The sequence below is a fragment of the Homalodisca vitripennis genome, chromosome 6, assembly GCF_021130785.1.
Source record: "Homalodisca vitripennis isolate AUS2020 chromosome 6, UT_GWSS_2.1, whole genome shotgun sequence".
In the NCBI taxonomy this organism is placed as follows: Eukaryota; Metazoa; Arthropoda; class Insecta; order Hemiptera; family Cicadellidae; genus Homalodisca; species Homalodisca vitripennis.
In genome coordinates, this window is record NC_060212.1 from 105,109,057 (window position 1) to 105,122,405 (window position 13,349).

At 34.7% G+C, this 13,349-nt stretch overlaps 1 protein-coding gene across 1 annotated transcript; it reads right to left on the bottom strand.

Moving 5' to 3' along the window:
* Positions 1-10,447: 10,447 nt before the first annotated feature.
* LOC124365499 lies at positions 10,448-13,094 on the bottom strand. Its single transcript, XM_046821482.1, has 2 exons — positions 12,843-13,094; positions 10,448-10,661 (listed from the first exon to the last, which is right to left on the bottom strand). Exons 1-2 carry the CDS (start codon positions 13,007-13,009, stop codon positions 10,448-10,450), a joined length of 381 nt encoding a protein of 126 aa, XP_046677438.1. The 5' UTR covers positions 13,010-13,094.
* Positions 13,095-13,349: the final 255 nt, after the last annotated feature.

A 13,349-nucleotide genomic window follows, 5' to 3' on the forward strand; every position in this document is an offset into this window, starting at 1 on the left:
ATATATGATCTTAAATGAGAATTATAAATCAAAGTTATGATCCTGATCAAATAATAATATAGTAATGAACAAAAGATTTTTACAAATTACACAATCCTAGATTTATATCAGGAACATTTTGATTAAACTTACGGCGCATTTTAGGCAAAAAAGTAAATATCAGTTTCAGTATGTAATTTTCTACATCTGTATATAAACGGTCTGCGAAAAGATTATGGAGGATGAGGGGAACTGGGATTGTTTGTCACAGTTCGTCCGGGGCATCCTCCTGGAAAAGAAACCCAATCTTTCCTTTGTTTGAAGGTTATTTTTTTTTTTTTTTTTTTTTTTTTTTTTTTTTTTTTTTTTTTTTTTTTTTTTTTTTTTTTTAAACACACAACACTCTTAGACAAAGTCTCGTAAAAACAAAACCAAAAAATGGCACACAGGATTCCAAAAACTGTGTTTACAGTATAAAATTGTAGCTGCAATAGGGAATACATAGGCGAGACAAAAAGACCACTAAACATAAGGATAAAAGAACACAAAGAAAACACGAGAAAGGGTTTCACAGAAAAGTCAAAAATTGCACACCATTGTTGGTCCGAAGACCATCATATGAATTGGGATGAAGCCCACATAATACATCGGGAACCACATTTCTTCAAAAGGAAATTAATTGAGGCAACATACATTAAATTGGCAGACCAACCAATCAGTCAACCATCAGTCGAGATTAGGCCGCTTTGGTTGCCAATTCTAAAAAATGAACTAAAGAGAATACCAAAAGTATCAAACGGATCGGATATTTGCAATAAACCAATGCGGAGTCACAATATGGTTTTAAGAAGTTCATCTCGCATGAACCAATAATAACGAAAGGGCCCATTCCTGTTCCCCTTCCCTTGTATTTCCGCCATCTTGTTTTAGCCGGCCGTCACGATTACCATTGGCTACCCTCTGGTCAGTCGTAAATGGTTAGTAGACGAGTGAAGACATATTGTGACCTGTATTCCGTAGTTTAGTTTAATGATTGGTGTTTTGTATAGTTTTTTTATTAAGTGCATGTCTTTAGTGTTAGTGAAGTTGACATACAACATGTAGGTTGTGATTCCTGACTCAGGCGTGCCACAACGCTTTAGTAAGATTTGTTTATTTTAACCTAGTTTGTAATTATGTATTAGGTTAGTTCTTTACCTGAAGAAGAGATCAGATTGCAGATCTCGAAACGTAGTGTTACTGTTTTCTTGTTTCACTTAACGATGGCAAATGTCCGGAAAAATCCTGTTTCCTTCAAAAACCCAATCTGGACTGCGAAGTGGCCCAGATCCCTAGACCGAGCGGCTGGATAAGGAGCGAGCCCCACGGGCTGAAGCCAAATCTAGGCCTAGATGACGTAATGCGATAAACAATCCCAGGTTAGAATTGTAAAGAGTAGAGGAGGTTTTTTAGTGGGTAAACCCGTTTTTAGGGGAGTCCCACACTACAGGCTGGCCACCTGCGTGCGTAATTGCATTTTTCCTGCAAAAAAGGGGATGTTACGAGCAGTTCGTACATTGATTGTTGGCATGTAATAAGGTATTCTAATCTTGCACCTTAACAAAAACTATTTTATGAATAATCTCAAATATTATCCACTTTACTGGATTTATTTTATTTTATTTATCTTAAATCCCTATTCTCAATAGTTACTGGATACGTATCCAGGTCATTGACCAGGCATTGATAGTATCAATGCAATAATTGTCTGGTCCCCTCATTCAGCTTTGTATATTGAAATGATTGAAAGAGTTCAGAAACGTTTTTTAAGAACTTTGTATTTTAAGGTATTTGGATTCCGTATTTATCCTATTTACACAGTCAGATATGTAGAGCTCTTAGAGATGTTTAAGTTCCATCGTTGGGATGTAAGGAGAAAGGCCTCAGGCCTTGTTTTTCTTAAGGGTGTCATCTCTGGGTCCATGGATGACCCCGAGCTGCTAGCGGGTGTGCCGTGGCATGTGCCGAGACGAGGAGGCCGAGCAAGTAGGTTGCTCTACGTGGAGTATGCTAGAACGGTGGGGCATGCCACTTCACCAATGTTGACGGCATTTAATTTGCTAAACAACTTTGCCAATAGTTTAGATATATCTTTAAAAACTATGGATTTAAGAGAAAATGTTTTAATATTATTTCGAAACTCTTATAAATGTAGTAATATTTAATTTTTTTTTACTTTTAGTAATTTTAAAATACAATATAATGGTGTATTTATATAAATTGTTATTATAAAATTAAGTACTATATTATAATATAATATGTATATATTTTTTATGATAAAAGTAATCAGTTTGTGTTAATTTTACCATTATTATTTTTAGTTTGGAAGACTCTTTTACATAGATATTAAATTTATTATGAAAGTCGTTGTTTTTTTTTTCAATTTAATATAAGGATTTTATTTAATTTTGTTTTACCGGGGAGGTAAACCTTAGCATAGGGTTCCCTTATAATTGGGATTCATGCCTTTAAGGGCTACCTTTTCCGGGAATTTACATATTTATAGTATATATTTTAATTTTAGTAGTAATTATTGTTAGTTGTAAGTAATTATTGTTTATTTATTAACTGTTTTAACCATGTGTTATTTGTTTCATTTCATTTGAAATTGTGTTTGTATATTCCTGCAATAAAGAGAGTTTTCTATTCTATTTTATCGTATCTTAAATATTCTGAATCAGTGATTGGATCAAAGGTAATGCTCATTATCTCAGCATTAAGGATGCAATCACTAAGTAGAATAGCACTCTATATAACCCATTACTCCTATAACGGATCAACAACAATTCAAATACAAGACAAACAATAGTGACTAATCACTTCGACATCACCACAAACTCCCATTGTAATTATTGGTATACAATACTGCCCTGATCCAAACATCGATTGGCCATTGATTACCGTAGTAAAATCGTTCTGCTACTGTTTGTTATGGGATTAATAATTTAAATATTTATTCGATAGAAATTTTAATGTTTCAAGTTAGATCGATTGCATATTGATTAATAAAATATTTTTAGGCAGATTATTTCAATAGAACAATGATATTGTCTAAGCACTCCGTACCTTACAGTGTAGGAGCTGAAATCCAAGTTAAATTACATAAAGACAAAACCTATGTATTCTTGAAATCAATGAAGAGATTTTAAGGGACTTTCCCTATTGATCCAAGTTAAACTACATAAAGAAAAAACCTATGTATTCTTGAAATCAATAATGACATTTTAAGGGACTTTCTCTAAGAAAACATTTATAGTCACCCTAGCTTTTATAGAGGTTCAAATAGGACGGTATAAAAATGTTAACAATATAAGTAAGTATAAAAATTATGTTTCTTATCCTGAATACCAAAACCTATTCGTAAACATAAATAATAATTAAACAACACAAATTTGTAAATTTATAAGTATATCAAATATTGAATTAAAAAATAAACTGTGCATACTAAATTATTGCAACTAAAAGTTAGGGCTCTGTGCTGTAGTGGTAGCACCCTCACCTGTCATGTGAGAGGACTAGGTTCAGGTTCCGGTGGATCACGTACTATTTTTATTCAATATTTCTTAAAATTATATTGGGCTCTTCCCAATTTGTTAAATTTTAATGAAGGTTTTAATGAAAGTACGTTTGAAAGATGTTTGGCTAATCGAGTTTATGTTAGATATGTTATTATAACACATTTGTGACAGACACAATCAAATACTAAATAAATTAATCGTAAAGAGATGTAGTGGTAGCACCCTCACCTGTCATGTGAGAGGACTAGGTTCAGGTTCCGGTGGATCACGTACTATTTTTATTCAATATTTCTTAAAATTATATTGGGCTCTTCCCAATTTGTTAAATTTTAATGAAAGTTTTAATGAAAGTACGTTTGAAAGATGTTTGGCTAACCGAGTTTATGTTAGATATGTTATTATAACACATTTGTGACAGACGCAATCAAATACTAAATAAATTAATCGTAAAGAGGTGTAGTGGTAGCACGCTCGCCCAATAAGTGAGAGATCCGGGTTCGAGTCTTAGCGGAGTACTTTATTTATTCATTATTTATTGAAAATATATATATATATATACAGGGTGTTCACAAAAGGGTGATACAAACTTCTGAGTGATAGTATTCATAATTTAAAACAAAAAAATATCATATAAATATAGGTGGAGAAATTTCTCGTTAAGCCGCTAGTCGCCATTTTGAATTTTATAAAACAAACTAATATCTCTAGAACTATTGAAGCAGCTATCAAACTTCGCACATACGTAGTAATACATAATAAAATAATTACGTATACGTAGTAATACATACTATAAAAGTTAAAGAATTATGGCTTTATTTGCTTTAATATTAACAAAACGAGGGCATGTTACATATACATCCAGGGTGGGTCGTACATCCAGTTTTTGTAATACATTTAATTAATTTCTTATTTAACACTAATACGCTGTTGATAGAGTAAATAGAGATTGTTATTAATTAGTACAAGAAAAATTACTTTTACATAAGCATTGTAATGTAATGAAACTTGGCTGAAGAATGCAATTAAGGAACTATGCTTTTGTTCAAATAACGTAGCTATGGTGAGAAGGCTTGAGTCAATATGAATGTTGAGTTTTAGCTTCATTTCACCTTTGCTCAGTGAAGTCTGAAACATGACAGTGTACGATTTCAGACGGTCGCCTGAGAAGAAGGTAAAACAGAGTTAAAATCGACATTATCATAAGGTTTTTTATGCACTTTACTGAACTCTGGTCTACGTAGATATTCTTCAGTGGCATGGACTGAAAAACCTCCAGAAAGCCCTTGCTTGTGTGTTTTTTTTTGCAATAACTCCTAAATTCTCTTTAACAATATAATTTAATTTTGTTGTATAATGGTTTACTATGATTCAGAGAACGTACACTGCAAAGTATGCAGTATTTTTCGTAAATTATAAAATACGTGTATGAAAATTTACAGATCAAAGAACAACTTGGATACAGAGATCTATTTTCAACAAAGGCAACACATGACGCTGTGCAGAGGACATTTATTTTTTATATACATAAAAATAAATATATGTCAATGTCTGGAAATGTCACTAACTGGTAACATACAGTAGTTAAGCGCAAGAGCTTCATTTTTATGTTCTCCGAGCTATTCGTACTATGAAAGAACTTTTTTAATTACTGCACGTTCACAAGATATTATAGAAATGTGGCGTTAGAGTTCCGAGTATTATTTTTCGGATTCAATATATTTCCCTCTAATTTCATTTGAAACTTAATAACTAAATAGTCTTTTTTATTAACTAAATGTTTAAACTAAAATTTGCATATCAGGTATGATTAGAGGTTTGGTATTATACTCAGCTTTATTCAAAAATATCTATTTCAAATGATGCATACATACTTTGACCTCAAGATTTTTGTGGACCCTTGGTTATTTAAGGCAGTTGCTGGTAAAGTCTTTCAAATCATTAAAAATATGGGTTGTTATTATATCTCTCCAAGTAGCAAACAATAACAATAACTTAATCTCACAATTACACAGGTATTTAAATGACTATAATATAAATATTATTAATATAACCAAACAGTATTTATTTAGGAAAGAATAAATATTTTTTGTACTTGGAATTTAATATTTTTCTTAATTACATTAAGTTATATGTAGTACTACTCAATTTTGCTTTATTAAATATATTTGTAAATAGCTTCGAGATTTGACTTTACACTGGAAATATTGAAGCAAATATATATAACACCCGTAGTCAAATAAATATTATCACAAATTATTAAATTTATATTTACAATCGTTTCTATTACAAACAATGATTATGGTTTAATTTAATTTGTACATATTGAAAATAATGTATTTCATAACATCCAGCACCTTAACATTATTTTAATTAGGAGATTGAATACTTACCCTCTATATTCGGAGCATTGCATTGCCTTCTACGTCTCGCAAAACAAATTGATGTAATTCCAAAATTAATGGCAAAAATAAAAATGCATTTAATCATATATAACTACTATCTAAGTTTATATTACTTAATTTAAAATTGTTAATAAATTCTAGATTTATTTCACGCATGTGAAACTGACTGACTAATATATGTATACCAATTCTAGCCTACTTCTAGAAGTGCTAGAAACTTTAAATTTGGCATGCAGGTACCTTTTGCCGTATAAACAACATGAAAAGCTAGAAAACCGGGAATTTCTACTTCTAAACCCCTAAAAATAATTCGCAAAACATCGCACATTTTTCACCCTTTCAGGCCTTTTTTGTAAGCCCGATACCGGGCTAACCGTTGGAGCTAGCTCGAATCTGACGGAAAATTGTTAGTCAGAAATGAAGTGAACTAGAAAAAAGGTCCAGTGACCTTTTGTCCTAACTGCTTTTGTTAAGCGACAAAACGCTGAAATATTTGATATTCCAGAGATTATTTCGTTAAAGATAATATTTCGGGCCAGATATCGGCCGAATGGTTGGTCGTAGCTCAAATCTGATTGACCCATCAAATTAACAAATTGTGTTATCTACAAAAAAATCCAAGTAACTTTTTACCATATCTGTGTCGGTTTTGCCAAAAAAAGCAATTATGTGCTAATTGTTTTGAATTTTCACGTGAAAATTTAGTTTTTGTGGTCGATAGCGGGAAACCATTGGTCGGAGGACAAAACTAAACAAAAGTGAGATTTAGAAAAAAGGTCTAGTTTGGCCCTATCTCCATCAGCTAAGCCGCAAAACGCGATTAATTTTCACGTGAAATTTTAGATTCCGGACTCGATAATGGACAAATCGTTTGTCGTCGCTAAAAACACATAATACAATACAATATAATATAATACAAGATTTAGTAAATGACATGATCTATAAAAAAGGTCAAGTAACTTATCGCGCTATCTCTATTGGTGTAGCCGCAAAACGCGATTATGTGCAAAATGTTTGGGATTTTCACGTATAAATTAGGTTTTGGAGTCGATAGTGGTGAAACTATTGGTCAGAGGTCAAAACTATTTTGAAAACAATATTTAGGAAACAACGTGATCTACAAAACAGTTGCAGTAACCTTCAGCCCTATCTATATTAGTTTAGCCGAAAAATTCGATTATGTGCAAACTTTTATGTGCAAGTTTTAGATTCCGGGCTCGATAGTAGTGAAAACATTGGTCCTAGCTCAAACAATAATTACACAATATTTAGTAAATGACATTGTCTACAAAAAAGTACAGTAACTTTTGCCCTATCCTCAATGGTTTTGGCCGGAAACCCCGTTTAAATGGTAATATTTTATAAATCTTACGTGAAAGCTGTTTCTGGGGTCGATAGCGGCCGATTAGTTAGTCGTAGCTAATTTTAAAACTACTATTAGCAGGTATACCTATTCCTCTGATATTGCTCTCTATTTATTTTAATTGCACATGTGCTCTATCTCCATCAGTTTTGCTAATAAATGTTAATATTTTGTAATTTTTTCATGGGAATTTTGTTTCTGAAGTGGATAGCGGTCAAACCTTAATCCTAGATTAAATCTGAAAGTTTTATTTAATATAAAATGATCAGGTGTACAAAAAAGGTTCGGTAGCTTTTTGTTGTATCTCTTTCCATAAGCCTGTTATACGCTCTCGATGGCAAAAACTTCTTGTGAATTGGCAATTTTATGGGTTTTTGATTTTTTCCCGACTAAAATTTGTGGAATTCATAAAAAATCTAGTACTTTGGGTTTGTATTAATACGTAAACGACTGACCAGTAGACGTTTACTAGAGCACATCGCGAATTGGCTGAGTGGTAGGGAAGGTCAATCAATATTAATTAGGGACAGAGTGAATTTTTTTTATGATCAAAAACACAACGCGCCAAAAGAAGCTCACGTGTGTCTTAACCTCCGGTAACCTTAACCCCCCCCCCGTGATTTCCTGGTATTACCAGATAATCTCCCCGGTAAATTAAACCCGCAGTAATATTAGCCCCCTCCCCGGAATTTCCTTGTATGACCAGACAATCTCTTAACAATACTAACTTACGATCGGTTTTTTATTATACTCAATAATTCACAATAGCTAGCCAGTGCAGACTTTTTTTTCAAGCTCAGTACTAGCTAAACCAAAACACTTAACTAAAATCCAACACCGGAATCGTAAGATAAAATTAAATTTCTGACAAGAAATATCTAGTCACTTTTTCTCGTATCTCTAACGGTTAAGGCACAGAATGCCCTTTAAGTCAAAACTTTCGTTAAATCCAAACAATTTAATAAAAAGGTTTTCTTTAAACTCCCAGATTCCTGGTCTAATGCTCAGACTTAACCTATCCCTGAATTCCGCTTACCTCCGAAATTTATGAACATCCCAATTAGGGGCCTGGGGCGAGCCGAAGGCGAGTCTATAGTTGAATAGATGTAACTTCCGTATTGGAAGCGTGTGGAGGGGCAGCGAGCAGTGGAGAGACTGATGCCGCGGTGTTGCCGCGTTGGTGCGGGCACTGCCGTGAGCGGTCACTTTCTTAGGCTGGTACTATACGGACGCTAAATGCGTCGCGTTAAATACGCTGCGCTATTTTTAATTTTGGATGGCAATGCAAGTCAATTTGAGCGACTATACGAGCGCAGTCTACGCGGCACGCTGCCCTCCAACTCGGCGTCGAAGCATTTTTTACGCGACCAGCCCTGGAAAAAACGTTAGCAGCGCGACGTAGATAGCGCTGCGCAACGCTAGGGCCGGACTATACGGACGCTAGATGCGTGGCCCGCAGTCGCAGTCTTGAGTGAGTAGTTATTGTGCTTCTGTGTGAGAGTCATCAACATGTTTGATACTGAGAAGTTCATCTTAGAAGTAGAGAAGCGACCTCCACTTTATGACGTCCAGTCAAAAAGAATATTCAAACAGAAATGTTAAAGCTCAGTGCTGGATGGAGGTAGGAGCAGCTGTGCACGACAACTGGGAGGAAATGACTCCCCAAATGAAGGACGAAGCAGGTAAACTAAGTTTGATATATTTATAAACAAAGGTGTAATGATGTAAACATATTTTTTCTAAGCACCAAGTACAACTAACTATCTTTGTTGTTTTACAATAGTAACGAAGACAATAATTAATAATAGTACCGTACATAAATATGGGAAGTATATTAAGACAAAAATGAAATTACAACTTTGTTGTGATAATAACTTAACACACCGTTTTGAAATCATCTCTTTCCTTAAATTACGGTTTGATTATATGGTTATTTGTTTAATTGTGTGGTTATTTGACGTAAAAGGTTTAAATATTGAAATGTATGTTAAACGTATGTTATTTGTAACGTATTGTAAAGAACATTAGTAATTTAATTGTGCCATTGCGTACATGATCACAGTTTTTTGGCACTTAAAAATCTACTGCTGTAGATATCGAAGTTACGACGCATGGCTAGCCCAGACGGCACCGGCGCCGGCGTCGCCGTCGCGCCGGCGGTAGGTTGGTAGAAAGGGGAGGGGTGAAAAGTCTATTTCTGCGCTATGAGTCGTCCAAGGTCACTGTTCTTCCTTGCCAACCTTCACTAAACCTATTCACGAGTTGATCAATACTGTTTATAGAACTGACACTAGATTATGATACAAAGGTCTAATTTGAGAGGAGCTACAATAACATAACAGGATGTATTCAAAGTAGTCAATTACAAAACTTTTTTATTTTAAATTTTATTACATAGGAAATAATATTGTTATACTTTTTCTAAGTTTACTTTTTCTTCTTTTTACTAAGTCCTACTTTTTCAAGTGATTGTGCTTAGGCATATTGATTTTGCCAGTTTAAGGCTCCTGGTCCATTGAAATACTCACAGAAACAAGTCCCTTACTACAAGTCCGTTACTACGACCACTTCCTACTGCTGCTCCGACCAAGCAATCCATGTCACATGTAAGCGATTCTTCAAAAATGTAACCATCCCGCCTTTTTACATAATTATGCAATACACAGCAAGACTGAATGATTTTCGTTGCAAAAGATCGGGTTCACCAGGATACAGGAATGCATTATTACTCGCCATTTGTTGCTTCATAATTCCAAATGCGCATTCAACTGTACGTCTGGCTCTGCAGTGCCTATAGTTATATACACTTCTCTCTTTTGTGAGTTTCTTCTGTGGGTAAGGGCGCATCACACTTGTAGTTAAACCAAAAGCTTCATCGCCAAGAAATACGAAAGGTACTGTGGGGCCTTCTGGTGAAAGCGGTTTCTCTGTTGGGAGGTTCAGTTGGCCGGCATTCAGTCCTTTTGTAAAAGTTTGAGTTTTTGAAGATTGTGGAATCGCCCTCCCGGCCATATGCACCAACATCTATTGCAGTGAAGTTGCACTGTGCGTCGCTGACTGCAAACAATACAAGTGAAAAATACTTCCTGAAGTTGTAGTATAGTGAACCTGAACTTGGTGGACATTGTATCCGCACGTGTTTGCCGTCAATGGCACCAACACAATTTGGGAAGTTGGTTTAACTTCTCATATTCCGTTGCCTTCAAAAGCCATTCATCACTTGTAGGGATTGGCATTTCAGTTGACTGCAGTTTTCCCGAAATTGTTTCACAGGTCTCCTCAACAACGAGACGTATTGTTTTTCTTGATACTTGATATTCGAATTCAAGGTCACTGAAGTTCATTCCACAGCCCAAATACCTAAAATATATAACGTAATATAAGCGAAAATAATATAACTATCTAATATAAGACATTGATACTGCCGTCTTTGTAGATGTGTAGATTTACACGCTTTTAAGTCTTACATTATAAAAACAATTTACTTAATTCTTGTAAAATAACGTCAGAACAGAAGGGGATTTTAGTATAACCTTTTAGTATAGTATAATCTTTTCTTTAATTGTGTTGATCTCCTGAAGTGCGGTAGAAGTCGTAATAAAAATATTAAAATAAAATAAAACAGTCAAGAAACCCCACTCTGATGATTTTACAAGGAATGACCCTAATATGTCCCTAATACACTATAATCAAACAAGAAATGTTATATTATAATTACCTGCTTTAAACCTGTGACAAGTATACAGTTATATGATTCTAAAAGTGCTCCGTTTGTTTTAGGCAAAGATATGATGAAAAAATGGAAGACTTTGCGTGACAATTTCGTTCGGGAACTACGTATTTTAAAGAAAAAATGAGACTGGAGCTCCAGCAACAAAAAAAAAGAAATACATTTTCTTTGACCAACTGTCTTTTTTGACACCTTACATGAAGCCCAATGACAAGAAACGTATCAAATATTCCACCCCTTGAACACATTATATCTGAACAAGAAGCAGTAGAAACAGTAGAAACAACTAATGCAGATGACAATGACCGTGCTGACAGCGTTTCAAATTCGTCACTAGTTGAACGTCAGAAGAGACAAGAACGTGTGTCAAAAAAGAACTAATATTGAGAGAACTTTGACATCAGCTTCAAAAAACATTACATCATTGATGCAAGAAAGCATCGCCATTCAAAGAGCGAACACTTCCTCAGCTAACAGCTCAGATAAATCTGGGAACAAGGCATTTTTAATGTCCTTTCTTCCTGTTATGGACAGCCTACCACCACTTGCTGCCTTTGATGTTAGGATGCAACTAAACTGAAGTGTTCCGAAATGCTATTATGAACCAAACACGAGTTCAGGAACCCAGTGCCAGTGCGTACCCAAATGAATGGACTACACATCTGCGTCACCATTAATGTTCTCGGGCCTAAATTCACCATACACAACTCCGACTCCGACCACACCATCAATAATCGGTGACTATGACGAAAACACCGAATGCTCTAATGCCACTTCCAGTGACAACACTCAAAACCAACCATTTAACATATCAGAATTTGTACATTTTTCCGGTGAACCCGGGAATTGAATACCATCTTCTAGTAAGAAGAAGTAGTAAGAAGTAGTATTCCGATTAACTGTGGAATAATGACAATTTTGTAATTAACTTCCCAGTGTGTTTGTGCAGAACTGAAAACTTCTTGGTCATACAATTCTTTACTTACTTAATAGTAGTTCATATTTTGTAATATGTGGTTAGTTTACTATTGTTTGTAGGTTATCTGTTTACAAAAGACTAACCTAATATAACTATTGGAACATGTTATAGGCTTACATTGTTCCTTCATTACAAATATATAGAAAAAGGTTGTATTTTATAACTCGGTCAAAATTGGTCTGCTAACTTTCAGAGCAATTTGAGGTAAATGAAATTTAAATGTTGTTCCGTAATCAATACATAAAAATCAGTTACATTAAGTTTACCAAAATATGTTAACCTAGTGATTATAATGTATCACAAAATGATTACAACGTACCTATTGTGTTTGTAAGTGTCTGACTGCAATTTTAAACTGAACGAGGCTCTTATTTGTATTTTTTATCAATATCCGATGTTACATATTGTACACCTGATAGAAATATTTATAATACTATGTTAAAAGAATCATTAAACTAAAACTAATACATATTCCAGAACTGTTTTTGCGTTTTTTATATAAACCCTTTACTTCAAACAAACATTATTCTAGAAGGAAAAAAATAATAATATACACTAAATGTTTAAAACCACTTCAGGGTCAATCCATCCCAAGGTCCAGGAAAAACAATATTGGTTGCTTGATAATCTCAGAAAAAATTTTATTTGGTAGGTCAGTTCCTTATATTTGGGGGGATGCTTGCAAAGGCGAAAACAGCTAGCGGGCAAAACAAATAGGGTCCCCATTTCAAAATGGATCTACCAAATATTAATGTTTCTGAAAATGTCAAGCAACCACTGCTGGAACACTTGACATGGATCTACCCTTCGATTTAACCCATAAACGGCTTACCTGATGGTTATAGCAAGTCTTTCAGCTGGCTCAATACTCCTTTTCATGTTGGTATCTTTCTTCATCAGACCGTCACTGACAAGATGTAAAAGTTCATCAAATGAGCTAACAGACATCCTGTAATATTGGTAAAATTTGTCTTCATATTGTCTGTGCTTCTCAAACATCAAATGAAACGCACCTGTTGTCAATCTGCTGCTTAGAACGGGATGGGTACCCCAACGTCTATCCTGCCTTTTGGTCTTTTCCAAATACATCTCTTAGTAGACACTGAAACCCTACAGCACCGATCTGCACTGCATCCATATTGGCAAACTTGGAATAAAGTGATCTGGGAAGGCAACGTGGCGGTTTCTGCGCTTGTATAGTCTGGCCAGCGGGGCGTTGACGCAAAAACAGCGCGACGCATTTTGCGTCCGTATAGTCTGGACTAGTAGTCCAACTTATGCGCCGAACTTTGGCGTTAACGCGACGCATTAACGCGACGCATTTAGCGTCCGTATAGTA

Bases quoted from the DNA above. Each gene is read 5' to 3' on its own strand.
- LOC124365499 (XM_046821482.1), bottom strand. From the start codon at position 13,009: ATGTTTGAGAAGCACAGACAATATGAAGACAAATTTTACCAATATTAC. The intron at 10,662-12,842 runs GTAAGCCGTTTA...TATATATTTTAG, and splicing joins AGACTTGCTATAACCATCAG to GTATTTGGGCTGTGGAATGA.